The 22,318-nt window shown below is 40.8% G+C and overlaps 1 protein-coding gene across 2 annotated transcripts in view; it reads left to right on the top strand.

The window, feature by feature from the left end:
• Positions 1-16,652: 16,652 nt before the first annotated feature.
• KCNH1 (potassium voltage-gated channel subfamily H member 1) overlaps positions 16,653-22,318 on the top strand; it is a 453,746-nt gene continuing 448,080 nt past the window's right edge. The window contains exon 1 of one of the 2 annotated variants that reach the window (XM_015116791.3): positions 16,653-16,938. In XM_015116791.3, the coding sequence (XP_014972277.1) occupies positions 16,860-16,938 (79 nt within the window). In that variant the 5' untranslated portion in view covers positions 16,653-16,859. 2 annotated transcript variants of the gene reach the window in all.

Here is a 22,318-nt window from a genome sequence, read left to right as displayed (position 1 = left end):
CTCCTGACCTCATGATCCACCCACCTCAGCCTCCCAAAGTGTTGGGATTACAGGCATGAGCCACCGCGCCGAGCCAAGTCACTAGTACCTTATTTAGTTTGTTTGGTGAGGTCATGTTTTCCTGAATATTCTTGATGCTTCTCGATGTTTGTCAGTGTATGGGCATTGAATAGTTAAGTATTTATTGAAATCTTCATAGTTTGGTCTTCTTTGTACCCATCCTTGTTAGGAGGGCTCTCCAGGTATTTGAAGGGACTTGGATGTTGTGATCTAAGTTTTTGGCCGCCATAGCTGTATCTGCATTGGGGGCAACCCAAGTTCAGTATTTCTGTGTCTCTTGCAGACATTTTGAGGTACCTCCTTGGTGGTCTTGGATAAGATCCAGAAGAATTCTCTGGATTAGCAGGAAGACTCTTGTTCTCTCCCTTATTTTCTTCCAGATAAATGGAGTCTCTCTCTCTCTCTCTTTCTGTGTTCTTTCTCCAGTTGCCTGGAGCTGAGGCGGGGTGACACAAGCACCCCTGTGGCCACCACCACTGGGACAGCACTGAGTCTCACCCAAGGCTCATAGTAACCACTGCCTATACTGCCTACTTTTCATTGAAGACCTCCTTGAGTAATCTTTTTGGTCCATATTACAAAGAACTCTTTGTACTCTCCCTCCTTCTACCACCTTATGCTCCTCTTTCTTTCCCCGTTTGATTTACCTATTCTGCTTCTCAGCAATTAACCTTCTTTTCTTGTAGGTACACTGATATAGTTTGGATGTCCCCTCTAAATCTTATATAATTTCCAATGTTGGAGGTGGGCATGGTGGGAGGTATTTAAATCATGGGGGTGGATTTCTTATGAATAGTTTAACCCCATCCACTTGGTGCTGTCTATGTGATAGTGAGTGAATTCTCATGACATCTGGTCTTTAAAAGTGTGTGGTACCTTCCCCCTACACTCTCTCACTTGCTCCCATTCTCACCATGTGAGACCCTGTCCCCCCTTCACCTTCTACAATGATTGAAAGCTCCCTGAGGCTTCACTAGAAGCCCAGCAGATGTCAACACCATGCTTCCTGTAAAGACTGCGGAACCATTCGCCAATTAAACCCCCTTTCTTTATAAATTAACCAGTCTTAGGTATTTCTTTATAGCAATGCAAGAAAGGGCTAACACATACTCCTAACTCATCTGTTTAATAACCTATCAGCAATTTGTCCAGAATAAGTATTTAGTTAAAGTGTGGTTTTTCAAAATAATTCACTTCTTATCCCTTTTGAACAAAATCAAGAAAACATTTTCTTGAGTTTAGGCTTTTAGTTCTTTTAATTCAGCGGGGCTTGGAAACTTGAACTAACTTTAGCTACAGTTTCCTAAGATACTTTTTCCATATTTTAGACTTCAATTTCTTCTTTATGATGGTAAAAAGTTGACTACAGTTCAAATATTATTCTCTTTAACAAAGTAGGTAACAGCAAAAAGGATCTTGAGGAATTACATATTTTCTGTAGTCTGTTACATTTATATGCATATACTCCAAATGGTGGTCCTCTGCTTTACATATTCATTTTCTTGTTCTAAGAATAATGTTACCTGTAGCATTTTACACGGGTTCTCAGAATCTTAAAGGAATTAGTCTCTGGCATTTGTTCCCTAGGTTGATACAGCTATTTGGCATTTATCTTTTTTTTTTTTTTTTTTGAGGTGGAGTCTGGTTGTGTTGCCAGGTTGGAGTGCAGTGGTGTGATCTTGGCTCACTGCAACCTCCGCCTCCCAGGTTCAAGAGATTCTCCTGCCTCAGCCTCCCAAGTAGCTGGGACTACAGGCGCATGCCACCACACCCGACTAATTTTTGTGTTTTTCGTAGAGATGGGATTTCACCATGTTGGCCAGGCTGGTCTAGAACTCCTGACCTCAAATGATCCGCCCACCTTGGCCTCCCAAAGTGCTGGGATTACAGGCATTAGCCACCGTATCCGACTGGCATTTATCTTTTGTTATTTCTGTACTTACATTATTCAAAAGAGGAACTATTTAAAGAGTTATAGATGCTCTGGTTTCTTTATGTTCCTCTTCACTTTCTTCCTTATCAGGATGATTTATCAGAGTACTTTTAGAACTGTGTTGTAATAGTGAATAGTTTCTTTACACAGGTAAATTGAATTAACGCTCCTGAGTATTCATTCTATGTAGATCTTAATAAAAGATAATTTACTAAATGACCTGCTAGGTAGCCATAGAGGAGGCTGTTAATGCTGAGACAGTATTTACAGAAAAGGAGGACCATAGCGAGGAAACAAAGTGGCATTTGAAGAGCAGAGGCAAGTAGACCCCATGCTGGTGAAGAGAAAATCTGTGATAACAAGAACATGTATAGTGTAAATAAACCAAAGGTATCCAAACACACCAACAATTCCCCAGTGACTTAAAAGCACAAAGAGGAGTAGTTGTTCAGCGGGATTCAGAATTTTAAATTCTGAATCTTGCCCAGTGTTATGCAGAGAGCGCAATCCTTTTCTGTTGCTCTCCTGGACTCTCTGGCTATAGTTGGACACTCATTTGCATGGTTAAGGTTATAAAAATTGCTGCTTACAAGGCTCTGAGGGAGTCAGCATTGCTGGCCTGGGGAAGGAGAGGAAGGCACTGCCTGAGCTAGGCACTGTAGTGGGTGGAAAGCCGGTCTGGGGCAGGCAGGCATAGCCTTAAGCATTGTCATACAATAGAAACCCTTAAGGCCTCTGCCCACCTCTTCTCTTAGGAGACTTTTGCTACAAGTTCCTGGAAAGATTAAGGTGGGATGGGAGGACTTTGTCTTCCAAAATAAACTCTTAAAATTCATGGGTTTTCTTCCTTCTCCTGTCATGCGGTGAGTGACCTTCCCCTCAAAGAGCCCTTGAATTGCAGGCAGTTTAGCTGCATATACTGTTTTTAGAACCGTAAAAGGGAATGGCACAGCATGAAGTGTATGAACAAAATAAAACAAACAATCAAGCAAACAACGGTATGCCAGACATTGCTCTTATTGCTTTATGTGTATTAATTTATTTAATCACTCCTTGTTACAACCAAGTGAAGTAGATAATATGTTATTCTTATTATTCAGATGTGTTGATTATATGAAATTACACATATCATCCCATATTATTCAGGTATGCAGTCTTGCAAAGCAGTAATCCATTAAAAAAAAAAAAAAGACTTTTCTCATTTTATACAATTTACAGTCATAGCTAATCCCAAACATTGATGAAAATTAGGGGAAGGTAGTCCCTGTTTCAGGTTAATTGAGTCAACTTTTGCCCTCTAGACCAAGGCATTTTTTCCCCTGATCCTCTTTTAATTTCTGAAAAAGTAAATTCCATATATGAAGGTTGACCATGTCCTTCTGCAGCTGGCCACACCTAGAAATGTAGATTAAGCATTTGACACCGCTATGGAAATCACACTGAATCTTCCAACCTCCTATAGATTATGTTTAACACACCTTGATCTATCCATGATCTTACCTGGCATACAGCCACGGTAGCAGGTCCTTAGATGGCTTTGAGTGTCTTATGTTTGATGACAATCTTTGGCTTACATAGGGTGGTAATAGGGCTCCTTTAAATATATTTTTTTGATTATTTGAAACTTATACATCAGGGGAATGAAACTTAACCTTGGTTTTTGTGATTACTGATAATGTTTCTTGCTATCCCCAAAAGCCGCCAGCACTATCACTGTTCCTGTATGAATAATAACAGCTAACGCAGAAACAGTGCTTGCGTTGTCCCAGGCACTGTTCTAATTACTCTATGTATATTATAAAATTTAACCCTCGCAATAACCTATGCAAGCTAAATGAATTTGACTTGTTTCCTTCTTCACATCATTTTTTTCTAAGTCCAAGTCTCGTGGATGCAACTGAGTGGAGGACTCTAGATCACATGGTTAAACTTGATTGTGAGAGGAGCTGGCAATGTAGGTCCTGGTCTTTGATTTGGGGGGGGGTAAGGGGTGAGATGAGGAAATGAACACAATATAGAAAGGCACCTAAAAGATGTTGGAAAACCATAAATATCAATAATGCCACTACAAAGACACAGAAGAAAAAAATAAAAAATACAGTAATCACAGAAGCCAAGGGAAAAGTATGCTATAAATGCCACCAAGAGGTCTGGTAATATGAAGGCTGAAAAATGTCCCCTGGCTTTAGTGATATGGAGGCCATTAATAACTTTAGTAAGAACCATTTCATTAGAGTAATGGGAGGGAAAGCAGATGTATTGAGTTGAAGAAATAATAGGATGTAAGGGAATGGAAATAGTCCAGGCAATTCTTTAAAGATTGACAGTAAAGAAGAGGAGGAGAAATATAGGAGAGCAGCTGGTAGTCAAAAGTGCTGTCAGGGGATTTTACTTTTTAATATTAATATGAAGGATTCAATAGAGAGAAAGTGACAGGCGATGGCATTCAGAGCACACTACAATTTCGAAAGGTGGAAAAGATGAGGGGATGGTAGCTAGCAATTATAAACAGGTGTTTGTGGTAGAAGCACAAGGGAACTCATACCATTGGCTTTTAGTTTTGGGAAGTTGGGTGCAAAATTGAAATTGGGAGTGAGAAGGAAGGAAGAAGGTTTAAAAGGGTGAATAGTAGAAAGCAAGCTTATCTAGAGCAGTATAACATGACGGCTAGATAGTGTTGAAGGCTCTGGTGGAATAGGAAATCATTTGGATAGTAATGCCAACCTGGCCTGTTTTGCAGCTTCATCCAGCATGGCTTAGCCACCTGGATGCATGCCAAGAGGGAGTAGATAGTGTGTTTATCCCGAGTTAGGTATTATGAAGAGATAGAGAGGCCAGGTAAGATACTAGTGAGAAAGTTTCTAAAATGACAGATCACACCATCTAAGCTGAATAACTTGGGGAGTAAAGGTTGTGGTGGTGCGGTAGTGGTTAAAGAGTTAAGTAACCTGAATATCACAAAGATACAGAAGAATGTGGTAGACAATGGTTGATAGATGTTTAGGGTCAAAAGTAGATGTGGTAAGCAGCCTCTAAGAAAGTGGTCCCGACCTCCTGGTATTCATGCCCTGGTGTCATCCCTTCCCCTTGAGTGTGAGCTTGATTTTTAATGAACAGAACATAGTAGAAGTGATGGGGATGGAAGGTTACTTCTGAGATTAGGTCACAAAAAGAGTGTGTTGGGCCAGGCGTGGTGGCTCACGCCTGTAACCTCAACACTTTGGGAGGCTGAGGTGGGTAGATCACTTGAGGTCAGGAGTTTGAGACCATCCTGGCTAACATGGTGAAACCCTGTCTCTACTAAAAATATAAAAATTAGCCAGGCATGGTGGGGCATGCCTGTAATCCCAGCTACTTGGGAGGCTGAGGCAGGAGAATTGCTTGAACCTGGGAGGCAGAGGCTGCTGTGAGCTGAGATTGTGCTACTGCACTCCAGCCTGGGCAACAGACAGAGACTCCTTCTCAGAAAAAAAAAAGAAAGACTGTGTGGCTGTGGCTTTTATATTAGACAGTCACTTGTCTGCTCTGACACTTGCTCACTCTGTGGGAAGTCAAATGTTATGTTGTGAGCTGCTCAGTGGAGATGTCCAGATGGCAAGGAACAGAAGGAGGCTTTTGTCTAACAACCTGTCAGGAATTAAAGTTTGCCAAAATCCATGTGAGGGAGGTTAGAAGATCCTCTGCCCAGCTGAGCCTTCAGATGAGACTGCAATCCCAGCCAGCAGCCTGATTGTAGCCTTATGAGACACCTTATACCAAAGGCACCCACCTAAGCTGCACTTGGATTCCTGACCCAAGTAAACTGTGAGATAATAAATATTTGTTGTTTTAAGCTGTTAAATTATGCAGTAATTTTTTTCAGCAATAGGTAACTAATATTGTGGGGTTATCAAAGTACTAGTTAGATACGCCAATATCTTGTTAAGCTTTTTTTTTTTTTTTTTTTTTTTTTAACAACAGTCATGTGAGAATTGGATTGCAGCAACATTTTAAAGGTTCCAAATCTCATGAATGAGCTGAGGAAGTCAACTAGAAAAGAAAATGTCAAAGGATCTTTTGAAAGGCTGAACAACAACTGAGGTACCCCTTACCTTAACATAATGGCACTTATCTCCAAAGTCCCATGCTGTAAAATAATTCTGATAGTTTATATTTTCTATAATAATTATACCTGCTCTAAAGCATTCTCCTTTAGCTCCAAAATGAAATGATTAAAGGTGAGTGAAAGATATTTATGTTTTAAGACATGAAAAACAAATTTATTTTTGCCAGTCTCACTCAACCAGAATTTAAGTATTTAAGGTCAGAGATGTTTTGTTGTTGTTTTTCAGCCCCCTCAAAAGGAGGAGGAGGATCCTCCTTTTGAAATTTTTTGTGCTCCCCTTTGAAGGAGTGGCTCCATTGTATACCTGCTTGTCCAGGCAGAACACTGGTTACGACTTTTGACGTTCTAACTCAAATTCTTATATCCACAGATTCACCAAGTTTTGATGATTCTACTTCACACACAGCTCTTACATCCATGCAGTCTTCTCTATTTCCCTTACCATTGACATAGCATAGCCCTTGTCTTCCTTACTCAACTTTCCTTCTCTGTTTCTCTACATGCCCATTTATCCCATTGCTGTCAGAGATATTTTTATAAAATACAAATCATGTCATGCACTTGCCTAAACTTTTATTACACTACATTATTCATAGAATAAAGCCTGAATTCAGCATGACAATAAAACTTTTCTTGACCTGGCCTTAATCGGGGTTTCCACCATCTCCTCCCCTAATTGCTTGGGCAGTCACAGTGTTAGATCACTGTGCTTGTACTCATTGCTTTGGTTTTCAGTTCTGTCTTTCTTTTTTGTGCCTGAGGAATTTACTTGATTTCACAGAAGGTTGTGTACACACACACACACACACATATATATCTCTCCAGAATTTTTTGATATTTGTAGTAGGAGGGTTTTAAAGTTTTCTAATTTGAAATATTGCCTGAATCTAAAGTTCTGCTATATCCTTTTCTTTCTTTCTTCTTCTTTTTTTTTTTTGGGAGGTGGAGTCTTGTTCTTGTCGCCCAGGCTGGAGTGCAATGGCGTGATCTTGGCTTACTACAACCTCTGCCTTCTGGGGTTCAAGTGATTTTCCAGCCTCAGCCTCCTGAGTAGCTAGGATTACAGGTGCCCACCACCACGTGCAGCTAATTTTTGTATTTTTATAGAGATGGGGTTTCACCATGTTGGCCAGGCTGGTCTTGAACTCCTGACCTCAGGTGATCTGCCTGCCTTGACCTCCCAAAGTGCTGGGCTTACAGGTGTGAGCCACCGTGCCTGGCCTTTTTCCTTTTTGTCTATTTTTTTATTATTACTATTAAATATTTAGAGACAGGGTCTCACTCTGTCACCCAGGTTGGAATGCAGTGGCTCAATCATAGCTCACTGAAGCCTCAACCTCCTGGGCTCAAGTGATCCTCCTGCCTCAGCCTCCTGAGTAGCTGGGACTTCAGGTGCATGCCACCATGCCAGCTAATTTTTTATTAAATTTTGTGTGTGTGTGTGTGTGAAGACAAGGTATCGCTTTGTGGCCTAGGCTGATTTCAAACTCCTGGACTCAAACATTTCTTCCACCTCAGTCTTCCAAAATGCTGGGTTTACAGGCATTTGGTACCATGTTCAACCGATTTTTATTATATTTTTTAGAGATAGGGTCTCCTTCTGTTGCCCAGGCTGGAGTGTAGTGGCATGATCATAGCACTGGAGTCTCAAATTCCTGGGCTCAGGTGATCCTCCTGCTTCAGCTTCCCAAGTAGCTAGACTGAACAGCATAAGCCACCACACCTAGCTAATTAAAAATTTTTTTTTGTAGAGATGGGTCTCACTATGTTGCCCAGGCTATTCTCGAACTCCTGGGTTCAAGTGTTCCTCCTGCTTCGGCCTCCCAACACTCTGGATTACCGGCATGGGACACTACATCTGGCCCATTTCTTTACATTTTAAACATTCTTATATCACTGTGCTCTATGTGAGGTTCTTTTAAACCACTAAAAGGTGGTGTTTTTTTTTTCTGATCTAATAGTTTCTTTGAAAAAGCAAATTTAATCCCTTTACATTAACTGTGATTACTGATATATTTGAATGCATTTCTGTCACTTTCAATGTATTTACCATATACCATATTAATTTTTTACGTCTTTTTTTTCTTTTCACGGCATATTTTCGTTTGATTGTATTTTCTTTATGACCATTCTCATGGAAATAATCCAAGAAAATTTCCTTAATCTTGCTAGAAGAATAGACATCTAGATACAAGACATCCAGGGAACACCTATGAGACACTATACAAAATGAATGCTACCAACGCATATAGTCACCAACTGTCCAAGGTCAATGTTAAGAAAAAAAAATCTTAAAGGCAGCTAGAGAAAAAGGTCAGATTATGTGCAAATGGAACCTTGTTCGGTCAACAGCAGACTTCTCAGCAGGAACCTTAAAAGCCAGGAGAGACTGGGGGCTATTTTCAGCATTCATAAAGAAAAGAACTTCAACCGAGAATTTCTATATCCAGGCAAACAAAGCTTCATAAGTGAAGGAGAAATAAAATCTTTTCCAGACAAACAAGCACAAAGAGAATTAATTACCATTAGGCCAGCCTTGCAAGAGATCCTTAAAGCAGTTCTAAACATGGAAATGAAAAAGAATGATACCTCCTACCATAAAACCACACTTAAGTACATAGTTCACAGACCATATAAAGCAATCACACAATAGAGACTACAAAGCAACCAGCTAACAACTTCACACTAGGACCAAAACCTCACATGTCAATATTAACCTTGAATGTAAATGGTCTAAATGCCCCACTTAAAAGGCGCAGAGTGACAAATTGGATAAAAAAACATTTTTTTTCTTGCAGACATTCACTTACTGTCTGCAAGAGACCCATCTCACACTTAATGACACTCATCAGCTCAAAGTAAGGGGCTGGAGAAAGATCTACCACACAAATGGAGAACAAAAAAGAGTAGGAATTACTATTCTTATATCAGATAAAACAGACCTTAAACTAACCAAAAGGTTTAAAATGGACAAAGAAAGGGATTATATAATGATAAAGTGTTCAGTTAAACAAGACTTGACTATAAATACGCAATGTTGGCGCACTCAAATTCATAAAACAAGTACTTCTAGACCTACAAAAAGACTTAGACAGCCACACAATATTAGGGAAATTCAACACCCCACTGACGATATTAGACAGATCACTGAGGCAGAATGTCAGCAAAGAAATTCTGGACTTAAATTCAACACTGGATCAACTGGATCTAATAGACATCTACCAAATACTCCATCCATCAGCCACAGAATATACATTCTTATCTGCACATGGAACATACTCCAAGATCAACCACCTTCTCAGCCATAAAGCAAGTCTCAATTAAAAAAAAAAAAACAACAAATCACACCAACCATACTCTTGAACCATAGTGGAATAAAAATAGAAATCAGTACCAAAAAGATCTCTCAAAACCACACTATTGGCCGGGCACGATGACTCACGCCTGTAATCCCAGCACTTTAGGAGGCTGAGGTGGGCGGATCACTTGGGGTCAGGAGTTGGAGACCAGCCTGGTCAACATGTTGAAACCTCATCTCTACTAAAAGTACAAAAATTAGTCAGGTGTGGTGGTGTGGGCCTGTAATCCCAGCTACTTGGGTGGCTGAAGTGGGAGAATCACTTGAACCCAGGAAGCAGAGGTTGCAGTGAGCTGACATTGTGCCATTGCATTCCAGACTGGGCGACAGAACAAGACTCCATCTCAAACAAAACAAAACAAAAACCACACTATTACATGGAAATTAAAGAACTTGCTCCTGAATGACTTTTGGGTAAACAATGAAATTAAGGCAGAAATTTAAAAAAAAATCTTTGAAATTAATGAAAATAGAGACACGACATAGCCAAATCTTTGGGATGCAGCAAAAGTAGTATGAAGTTTAGTGCTAAATACTCACTTTAAAAAGAAAGCTCTCAAATTAATAATCTATTAATAGCATCATGCCTAGAGGAACTAGAAAAACAAGAACAAACTAACCTTAAAGTTAGAATAACAGAAATAACTAAGATCAGAGCAGAACTGAATGAAATTGAGACCCAAAAATCCATATAAAAAATCAGTGAAACCAAAAATTGGTTCTTTGAAAGGATAAATGAGATCAATAGATTGCTAGTGAGAATAACAAAAAAAAGATAGCCAAATAAGCACAATCATAAATGACAAGTTGACATTACAACCAATCCCACAGAAACAGAAAAGATCCTTTGAAATTATTATGAACACCTGTATGTGCACAAAGTAGAAAATCTAGAGAAAATAAATAAATTCCTGGAAACACACAATCTCCCATGATTGAAATGGGAAGAAATTGAAACACTGAACAGACCAATATTGAGTTCTGAAATTGAATCCGTGAAAACAAAACAAAACAAAACAAAACACTTACCAACCCATAAAAACCCTGAACCAGGTCCATTCACAGTCAAACTCTACTAGATGTACAAAGAAGAGCTGGTACTAATTTCACTGAAACTATTCCAAAAAATCAGGGAGAAGGGACTCCTCGCTAACTCATTCTATGAAGCCAGCATCACCATGATACCAAAACCTGGCAAAAGATACAACAAAAAAAGAAAACTACAGGCTAACATCCCTGATGAACATAGATACAAAAATCCTCAGTTAAATATTAGCAAACCAAATTCAATAGCATATCAAAGTGTTAATTCACCATGATCAAGTAAGCTTCATTCCTAGGATGCAAGGTTGGTTCAACATACACAAATCAATAAACGTAATTTACCACATAAATTGAATTAAAAACAAAAACCATGTGATCATCTCAATAGACATGGATAAAGTTTTCAATAAAATATTCAGCCTCCTGAGTAGCTGGTATTACAGGTGTGTGCCACCACGTCAGGCTAATTTTTTTATTTTTAGTAGAGACAGGGTTTCACCACGTTGGCCAGGCTGGTCTAGAACTCCTGACTTCAAGTGATCCACCCGCCTAGGCCTCCTGAAGTGTTGGGATTACAGGCGTGAGCCACTGTGCCCAGCCTTACCTGGCATTTCTGTATGCTTAGGAGAGCAAGGTGGTACCCACTGCACCTTAGCCCCATCTGCCATCTTAATTGTATATATATTTTTTTGTTTGTTTGTTTTGTGACGGAGTTTTGCTCTTGTTGCCCAGGCTGGAGTGCAATGGCATGATCTTGGCTCACTGCAATCTCTGCCTCCCGGGTTCAAGCTATTATCTTGCCTCAGCCTCTCAAGAAGCTGGGATTACAGGCACCCACCACCATGCCAAGCTAATTTTTGTGTTTTTAGTAGAGATGGGGTTTCACCATGTTGGCCAGGCTGGTCTCAAACTCCTAATCTCAGCTGATCTGCCTGCCTCGGCCTCCCAAAGTGTTGGGATTACAGGCGTGAACGGTTTAATTGTATGTTTCTATTTAATCTTTAAATGCCTTGCACTTTGGCTCCCTCCCTACTATTCCATTGAAAATGTTTCCACTAATGTATCAAATGGCCAACTAATCATTAGAGCTAATGCACATTTTCCAGTGTTTATCTCTACAGTGTACAACAAATGACGCTTTTCTTCTTTCTTTTCATTTAAAGAGTTTTCCCCTCTGGGCTTCTATAAAACCACTTCTCTCAGTTCCCTCCACTTCTAAACTGCTCTTTCTCAGTCTCCTTTGAAAGCTATAAACTGGTGATTTCCAATTTCGAGCACCACCCAGATGTTTCTCTTGGGTTCTAGATGTGAATATCCTACTTCCTACTTGATATTTCTCTGAAATGTCCTGCAGGCAACTCAGCTTTTTCATAACTGAATACAGTTTTCCCCAAGTTTGTTTTAAGAATTGAAGGGAAGTAATAGTGATATTGTCATCGGTCATGAACTTCAAAGTAGGAGACATTTTACATGAATGGAGAAGAGTAGTGGTTTAAATATGGCAATGAGGAACTAGACAAATTCTCACCTGAACTTCTGGCTTTTTTGAGACCCTGTCTCCAAAAAAAAAAAAAAAATCATAAGCGAAGAGGTCAAGTTGAACTATAGTTTATTTAAAAAGAAAGGAAGATTTAGAGGGCACATTGGAGACAGGAAAGCACTTGAAAGAAATCATGAAGAACATACACATTCATTAAGTGTTTGTTGAATTTCTTGTGGGCAGGTGCCAGTCATAACCATCTTTTAATCCTTAGAACCTATCCCAGTGTCTGCTATATACTAGACACCATGCAAATGTTTGTTATAATGAGACTGTTGTAAATGACTTTTAATTATTTCCCACTGAGGGAAGGGTGTGATAAAAGATCCTTTTCTCTTTTGTTTAGAGGAAATGAGAAGGAAGAATAGCTTAGGGCAATTGGAAGGATATAACTCAATTCTACAAATGCTTCACACTGTCTGTTGGGTTAGCCATGGGTAAGTGTAGACCCACATCAGTGCATTCTTTGCCCCTAGTCAATCAAATTCAGGGACTAGTATTTCCTTTGAAGCAGATTCTGTCCCTTCTCCCAACACTGGGGAGATACATCTATAGTAGGGAATCATTTTTTTCATTGTATATAGTCTGCCCAACATTCTTCCTATAAGTTGATTCAAATAGAAGTTTTGTTAACAGAAATTACATACAAGAAGTCAGTCAGTCATTGGGCTATAGAAGCTGAAATTTCTCATGCTGCAAATTCCTCTCCACTTTTAGATATTTAGATATTTCACTCATGGTGGCTGAATAGTGAAGTCGCCTCTATGTTCAATTTCTCCTCCACTTAAGTTGCTCATGATGATGCATCTGTAGCCTGCCCCTTCCAGCTCTCAGACCTTCTAGGACTCACAGGCAACTTTCCTACGTTAGAGAGGTTCCTGGCTTTCGAAAATCTGTCACCCACACCTTGTGGTCTTAATGGAAGGAAAAATGAAGTTCCGCCGGGCGCGGTGGCTCAAGCCTGTAATCCCAGCACTTTGGGAGGCCGAGGCGGGTGGATCACGAGGTCAGGAGATCGAGACTATCCTGGCTAACATGGTGAAACCCCGTCTCTACTAAAAATACAAAAAAAAAAAAACTAGCCGGGCGTGGTGGCAGGCACCTGTAGTCTCAGCTACTTGGGAGGCTGAGGCGGGAGAATGGCGTGAACCCGGGAGGCGGAGCTTGCAGTGAGCCGAGATCACGCCACTGCACTCCAGCCTGGGAGACACAGCGAGACTCCGTTTCAAAAAAAAAAAAAAAAAAAAAAAATGAAGTTCCTGTCTTTATATGATACCATTTGCCCCTTCTGATGTGTGGCATTGTCATCCTCTTCGTTTGATAGACTGGTTGTTGTTGTTGCGGGGAGAGATTTTTCTGTCATTTCCTGGACTCTTTTCCCAGCCAATCTGCAGACCACCATCTCCATATTCTCCCTATAGCATTATGCCTCCATCACTATCTATTACATTTGTGAACTCACTAACTACAGTGTAGCTTAATAGCATTTATGAGAACAAAGATAGTTATAGTGTGTCTTTGTTTCAAGGAGCGTGATACAGACATAATCTATAGCATGATACAGACATAAACACTTCTTATAGCTAAGAGGTAAACAAAATGCTGAGGGATACAGGAGGAGAGCCCCTGAGGAGGAAAGAAGCCTAGAAGCAGTAGACTCACATTTTAGAATTTATTTCCAACTCTGTATCTGAACTCTGTATCCCTGCAGAAAATGGGCTCCATTTTCTGCACAGATGGATAGAGGCATTTGAATTGGAACTCTGGTCACAGTTATCTAAAGTTGTCCCTTTAAATGAAGGAGTGGCTTTGTATGTTATGCAAAAATATAAGCGTTCTCAACTGTTTTCCAAGGTACATTGGTATATTGTGAATCCTTCACGAATCTGTAACCAAGTTTCGACAAATCTGTAAGATTAAAATTTACTCTAACTGAGATTCCTATATTACAGAGGTAGATCTCAGACAGAACTTTTAAGTTGAGCAGGTGCTGGAACTCAATGTTAAGGAGGGAACAGAAGGTGGCAAGTAAAAGGTAAGAAGCACAGTATCCTGTCAACTAGCACCAAGAAAGAGGGAGTGTTCACTGGAATATTGAGAATGTGGCTGTGGACAGGGGAGAATGTGATTCTATTCCTACAGTCAGATGTGTTGTGAGTGAACCAAGGGAATGGGGGAAAAAATTGGATGTACCTCCACAGACACTGTGAGACACTCACATTGTGATGAAAGATTGCTGACTTTTGAACAATTTAACTCTTAAATATTTATTTTATTTAAAAATCATGAACACTTCCAGCTTTTTTTTTTTTTATGGCAAAAACAGTTCATTGGCTGTTCACGTAGTAATTATCTTCCTCTTGCATCCCCAGGTAATGACTGTGATCTTGACCTAAAAGCCACCTTAGTTTGAATAAGGAAGACCTTGAAAGGAAAGGTGACTGACCAGAAACACTCTTATGAAGCACACAATGAAGAAAGGATCATTTCTAAGCAAGTACTTAAAGTGCCATAACACAGTATAACAGTGCTTTTATAAGCATCCAGTCTTATTTAAGCAAAAAGATATGAAATAATGTGATTGTGTTATGGCACACAATCTGGAGGTTTAAAACTTTAAAAAAAGGACCACTTTGTAGTAGCACTACTTTGTTTTAGGTCTTTTAATTTCTTCAAATGTGCCACCAAAAATTGTAGTATTCAAAAAGGTGCCAATACACACACACACACGCACGCGCACACACACGTACGCACACACACACGCATGCACAGTCCATGTTGAGATCCATTTCAGTAGTACATTTTAAATGGAAGACATCTCATTTCTTTTTCTTATCAGGTAGCCCACCAAGGCTTTAACATCTCTCATCTCAAACTAATATCATCTGTTTCCTTTTTTATCTAAGCCATAGAACATGAGAGCTCATTAAAACCTTACAAATTTTATTAACTCTATGATAGTTTTCCCCTCTGCATTATTTTCTTTATCTTCCTTTCACAAGCAGGATTATGAAGTTTCTTGATGGGTTTTTAATATTGTCATGAAAAATCTTCCCTTGGCATGTTTGTGCAATAACACAACTTTAAAAACCTTATTTAAATGGACTTATTTAAATGAAGTCGATAGGCACCAAACTGGCTCAGCTCAGCACCAAATGCATTTGAGAGTCATGTTCTCTTCAACCACTGTGTTATCTCATTTGTAATAGAACAAAGAACCACTAGACGGAGCTAGGGTTTAAGAAATCACAGTTCTAGACTGGGTGACAGGCGATGGGTAGAAGGCTATCTTAAGGGAAAAGTGTATCATTACTTTCATTTCAAATCCTATGACAACCTTATTTAACTCTCTGCTAAGAGCAATCTGTTTACTTTGTCTCTTCACAAGACGAGACAAAGGGTGATATTCGTAATGGCCCAATTTATTTAGTCACTCCAATAATGACATCTGACCTTGGCAAAGCACTTTACAATTTAGGGTGCTGTCCCCATACATAATCTTGCTTGATCTTCACAGCAACTCTGAGAGATTTCTGGGCAAGAATTAGTTCTTCTGTTTTTGAGATTAATTAACTGAGACAGGATGTCTTTGCAATACATTAGGATATGTCAGGATGGCTAACCCAGACAATTAATTTCCGGGGTCAGTTTTTTTTTTCCTCTTACATTTTCGTGTTGACTGTTGACTCGGTCTGAAACTAGTAAAGTCTCCATTCATTTCCTCTGTGGGACATAGGCTTAGTCTCCCACCACACCGACGGGGGATATATAGTAAAAAGGCAGGTACAGAGTATGTTTGGTTCGAAATCCCCCAAAATAAGTGAACAAACGACTATTGTCTTAGCCCCTGTCCAGAAACCTTGGATGTACGTGGTTCTTCTGTATACTAGGGGTCAGCTGTAAAAACTAACTGTATCCTCTGCACTACAGACTACCCTTCAAGCCAAAGCCACGGTTGCTTAATTAATACTGCCCCTCCCCTGAGCACTCGTCCTTAGAGACAAGTCCACCGTTTTTGATGTTTGTCAGGCAGTTTGATATTGATCATACCAAACATCAGGAGCCTGCATTTGTGTCTACGGTAAAAACAACCCAAGACAACTCTTCTGAAGCTGAATCTGCCAGTCACTGTAAATCTGCATTGTTGCAATACAACTTCATTAATTACTGCTCCAACACTGGCCTAGAATCAAGGTGGGGCAACTTTCACTAGTCAGGCTGACAAATCTTACAGGAAGGCAAGAAGGTGTTCCCAGAGCCTTAGACGTCCCGGGGTCCCTGGCCTGAAACAGAGCAAAGGAAGAGAGTTACATCAGCACGCTCCCCCAAGACTTGTTAGGGGTGAATCCGCCCTGAAAGCTGCTCACAATGCCCTCTCCACCCAACCCAAGGCACATCCTGAACACATTTCCCAGCTGTACCCAGAGGGTGGCGCTGCCGTCCCAGCCTTGGTCCACGGCCGCCCGCCGCTTCCCGGCCTCTGCAGGAACCCCAAAGCTTGGTCTCCCGCAGGCCGGTGGGGGGCACGAGCCCGGTAGGGGGCGCCGCCGGCCCAGGCGCCGCTGCTCCCTCCGCCCACCCGGAGGCGGCTGCAGCGAGCCGAGGCCGGCGCGAGTGCACTGCGAGGCGGGCCGCAGGGAGGGAGGCGCGAAGAGGGCGCGAGGGTAGCAGCCGTAGGGAGCCGCCAGCCCTGCCTGCGGGTCCCCGCGGGGCGCATGGGGCGCTTCGAGCCGGGACTGCATGCGGGCCCCGAGTCCAGTTTCCTGCTGTCGTAAGAAGCAGCGCCAGGACGCCCCCCGGACCCTGAGCTGCTGGGAGAATGACCATGGCTGGGGGCAGGAGGGGACTGGTGGCCCCGCAGAACACGTTTCTGGAGAATATTGTCCGGCGGTCCAATGGTAAGAGGTGCATTCGGATTTCGATTACCCGGGCGTTTTATCCGTGCTTTTATTGCAGAACCTCTCGCCGCTCGGAGCCAGCAGATGCAGCAGAACCCGCGAGCTCCGCTAAGGAGCCGCGGCGCGGGCACCCAGGGCAGCCTCCCTGAGGCAGAGAAAGGTGGGCAGGGCGGGGCGGGGTCTGATGGGTCCCCATCCTAACAGGAGAGCTCTTCTGGGGACGCCTTTTGGGCCTTTCTCGCGCCCTCTTGGTCTCATCTTCAAGGGTGCGTGACAGCTGCTGAGCAAAGTCCTGGGAAAAGTGATGGAAAGCTGGCCGCAGCCGGAGCGAGAGCGCGTGCCCCGTCGGCACTGCCCACCCTTCCGCGAGGGCTCTGGGGCTCCCGGAGGCGCCGCCTCTCCCCAGGGAGAGCCAGCAGTAGAGACGGGCAACTCCCGGTCCCCGTTGCCTCAGAATGGGAGGATGCGGCTGCCTCCACCTTCCATCCCTGCAACTGAAAAGTCCGAGGTGTGGGGAAGTGCTGTCGGCGGCCTGATTCCACCCCTTCACTCCCCCACCCCTTTCCAGGTGAAGTTAAGGCTCACCTTCGAAGTGAGGGGCAGATGGTTCTCCTGGCGTCAGGTGGGAAGTGGAGGGCACAGGTGCAGAGCGGACTAAATGGTCACAGGTACAAACCTGTTATATTTCCTGTCTTCCAAACCCACAACTGTTTTATGCCACCCTTAAGTGTTGCTCACTTATAAATTCCCAATCTCACCAAACCTATAAATAGATCCATTACCCAATAAACTGATCATCAGCACTCATCTGTTTCCTTGTGGCATTAAGATCGACGGTAGCATGAAGCCTTGAGAGGCGAGAGTCCTAGGAGCAGGGATGGTAAGGAAGAATTCCAAACGCTTTTGGACTTACAGCGGAGAGACCCCAGCTAAGCACTTGCAGAGCAAAAAGGAGTCCTGGCAGTTGGAAGGCGCAGCGCACGAGCTCATCAAACGCTACATTGAAAGACAGCCAAGCATAAGATGCTCTTTGCAGACTCCTAGACCCCCCACTCCACCCCTTCCAGAAACAGATGACATTCTTCTACCAGGGGGACATGAGGAGCTAACTTAGGAAATGGGTTTTAATCATGTGTAAATCTCAAGATTTCAGATGAGATTCTGTTTGGATTTAGTTAGGGATTCAGGGGAAGGGCATGAAAAGTAACTTATGTTACTAATACTCTTTAATTAAACAGTGATTTAAGTTTATCTTATAATAAAACACATCAACTAGCATAGCAAATAATCATGTATTATTTAAGTACTTTCTTAGAAATGATCATTTCTTCATTGTGTGCCTCCTAAGAGTGTTTCTGGTCAGTCACCTTTGCTTTCAAGGTCTTCCTTATTCAAACTAAGGTGGCTTTTAGGTCAAGGTCACAGTCATTACCTGGGGATGCAAGGGGATGATAATTACTATGTGAACAGCCACAATGAACTGTTTTGCCATGAAAAAAGCTGGAGGTGTTCATGGATTTTTAAATAAAATAACTAAGAGTTACTGTGCTATTATTGCTATTTTTATTGGACTATTAAGGGGTATGGAGACAATCTTGAAAATTTGGTTATCCCATTGTCAGTGACACCAACTTCCTCATAAATATCAATGACAATTCTATTTTTCAGTAAAGAGGCAGTACCCTGTATGTTAGAGGGGAAACCCCAATGTATACTGTGTATATTTTTGAGTGGAGGGAGCAGGAAGAGAAACTTACATGTAAAAGTCACAAGATGCCTTGGGTTTGTAAGAGAACCTTAAGAATCTTGGAGCTGTGAAGGCAGAATACTGTCTAGTTTAGTTGATCTTATTAGAGCCACTTTCCCTCTGTAAGCATAGAATGTGACTAGAGTAAGTCACTGGGAATATTTTTAGGATGGGCGTTGTCATTTCAACATCAGTTTCAGCAGGTTGATTTCAATGAACCAATCAAACGAATAGCTTCAACAAAAATGAAGCATCTTGGGAGAGTTGGATGAATTTTTAAAATTATTATTTCAGAAGAAATGATTCTCATCTTGAAATATGGCACTTAATGTTTAAAAGGTGATCCTTTTTATAATATTTCCTGAACACAAATGGAAGAAAAATGCGAACTCCTGGAAATATCACAATATCTGCGTGCATTATACTATTTTACTGTGGTGGGAAAAGTCTATTTAAAGATATTGATTGTCTCGTTCTAAAATCCATGAGCCCTTTTTTTGGACATTATGGTATTAAAATAGCATTTTACCTTGGAAAAGCAATGTTTTATGATCATTTTATTAGGTGTTTTCTCCCAGTGGTCCTGTGCACTATTAATGTTCCTCTTTTACAGATCAGAAAACTGAGTCCTAGGAATAGTAAGTGGCTTATTCAAAGTGGCAGAGCAAACAATGCCTGAGGCTGGTATTCCTTAGAGGACATATATCATATATCCTTCTCTCAGCATTATTATTTCTTCAGCTTTTATGATTTAGTCTGTGGAACTATTTTTATCATCCTTTAAAAACTTCTCATATGATAATGAACAGTAGTACTGACTTCATTTTGGGTTATTTGAATATCTGATGTCTGGAATGTCAGAGAACTGTAGGAAGAGACAGACCTTAATTATTATCTAGTCTGCCTCTCCTTCCCCATCACTGTATAAATAAGGAAACATGCAAGAGACTTTCCTCAAATATTTAAGGGCAGAACTGATGAGGCCCCAAACCATTTGAATCCAATGTCATATTCTTTATGGTACACCATGCAGAAACACTTTCCTCATGTTACCATTATATTCTCTCAAGAAGCATAATTTCCGAGTGGAGATTAAATAAAATGCTATAACAACAAGAACAACATCTATCTTGGCTAACAGCCACACTACTACATCTCAACAGAATAATAGGGTAAAGGAGAGGCTAATTATATTTCAAGGAAATGCAGTCTGTTCACCTTTGTCAGTGGTTTAGCTGAAGGCAAAGGCGGGGATAATGGGCACTTAACATCTGTGTGCCCCATTATAAAGTACCAAGTCACTTTTCATAGAATATCGCCTTTGATCCTTATAAGCTAGTAGAGGAGGTGCAGTGTCTCCATTTTAGAATTTAAGGAACTAAAATCCTTAAACTAAAACTCACCTAAGAATCCTCAGGTTAAGTGATTTACCTACAGTTAGTAAGAGGCAGACTTAGGAAAAGGCAATTAGAGACAGATCAGGAACTAGCCAGTAGTTGTTACTGGTTTCTTCATTCAACAAAGATTTATTGAATGTATTTATGGAACACTGAGGATACAGTGGTAAACAAGAAACCCTCCTTGTGATTAGCAAATTACATTCTAGTGAATCTTGGTCCAGGGTTCTTGCCCCTATTTTACAGTGTTGACTGGCTGAAACTGTTTAGGCCTGTCACTGTATTTAAAAAACATTTCTAAGGTGTTTACTGGTCTTGCTGGTATTAAATCTACTTTAACTTTCTTTGGTATACTTTGAATCCCATTTGAAGGAAAGATTTGATAATTATCTGTTTTTTTATTGCCATAAGTAGGCAGCAGAAATAATTAATACTCCATATTTTATTTGATTTTGCTTATGGTCATGTCAGTGATCATTTTAAATCCTACTGGCTTTGTTGCCACATAGGCAAAACCAGCCCATTTCTCTTTATATTCATGGATGGAAAGTGTTGTTACAGAATATTTTTTGATAGTTGCTTAAATCTGCAGGCACTTGTTGTCAGAATGTTCGCTGAAGCAAATAGGAGATCTGTCTTAGAAAGGCTGGCAGACCTTAGTGCCAGGAAACTACAAAAATATTACTCTAAATGGTCCCATTCTGGGCAGAACATATGTTTTAGTGTTCGGGAACCTATATCAAACAATTGTAGGTGCCAGTAAGAATCCATGCACATTAGCAGGAGTGAAACACAGCACATTTTAGTACAGATTTATGTACATGTATAATTTACAGATTGCTAAATCAGCTGTGTTTTTGTATAGTGTTAAGTTGGTTCAGGTTGTTGATATAATTAGTTAGCAAACAGGATGAGAGCCACGAGTAATGTTGTGTCTCCTCATAGATGTTTTGAGCCATGGTAATATTTATAAAACAGAAAACTGGTTAAAATCCATTGTGCTTCTAAAAGGGGAAATGGATGGTAATCTGGATTATCACCAGCTCAGCAGAGCTTGTTTTTTCTTGCAAAATATTCTAAGTCTTCAGCCAAGGCTCAGCTATCTTTCTCTGAAAGTGTCAAAACGTTAAATCTATTGGCTGATGTTAGATGGGGGATTGAGAGGCTGAAGCCTTGTGATTTAATGTTAAGGAAATAAAGCTTCCAAATTCCATGACTTTTAGGCAACCCATTTATTTTAATAATCTATCTTAAAAGAATAGATGCATTTGAGGAACACTGTGGGTCAACTGAATCCTTGCCTTCATTGTTTCCAATGCCAACTCTTCATTTATGGTTGGACCTCATTTGGGAGTGGTTCCTTGAGCATTACCTTGAAGCTCTTCAATTCTTCCCTTCCCTTTATTTTTGATTAGTTAATGGCTTGTAAACATTTTAAAATCTACTAGAATATCTGCTTTATACATTTAGGATATTTGGACCATAATTTTCTTGGTTTTTATTTTTTCTGTTTCTCTAAGTGGCCACACCTATAACTGTTGAGAAAGAGAAATAGAATCACAGCATCTTAGTTCTGGGGGACATGCTACACAATTCATTTTCCACTGTTTGCATCCTCTCCAGAACATCCCTCCCGATGGTCCTCCAGCCTGTGCTTGACTAGCTTCAGTGATGGAACCCTCACTTTCTCATGAGGAATATTCTGTTTGTAAGCAAGTATAATTGTGTTTCTTTTTGCCTCCACTCCTTGTTTTTCTCTTCTCTTCTTTCTGCCTCTTCCTCCTCCCTTTGTTGCTGTCATTTGGTCTTACCAAAATCTGTCTTCTTATAGCTACCACTTATTTGCAGTCTTCTCCATGGAACAAAACTGACAGCCCACTGTTTTTTCCAGCTGCAAACCTTTAAAAAATTTTGATAAGTTTTGTATTGTATTCTTCTCCCCTTTTAATCTTTTTCTTTTTAGTTGTTCAGTACCACCAATAGAAAAGCACACAAAACAATTTTGTACAGCTTAACATATTTCCATAAAGTGATACTGTATGTCATTGCCACCTGTGTCAAGAAATAGGGTCTTGCCAGCCCTCTAGAAGCCCCCAAAGCCTTCCTGATCCTAAGACCCTCACTCTTCTCCCAACGGGTGGTGTCTCCTGATTGTATGATGATCACTTTCTTGCTTTTCCTCATAATTTTACCAGTTTGTTTTGCATTCCTAAAAAAAAAAACCCACTATAGTTAA

This window comes from Macaca mulatta, chromosome 1 (genome assembly GCF_049350105.2).
Source record: "Macaca mulatta isolate MMU2019108-1 chromosome 1, T2T-MMU8v2.0, whole genome shotgun sequence".
In the NCBI taxonomy this organism is placed as follows: domain Eukaryota; kingdom Metazoa; phylum Chordata; class Mammalia; order Primates; family Cercopithecidae; genus Macaca; species Macaca mulatta.
The sequence above is the reverse complement of the archived record's forward strand: the minus strand, read 5'-3'. Positions and strand labels throughout refer to the sequence as shown.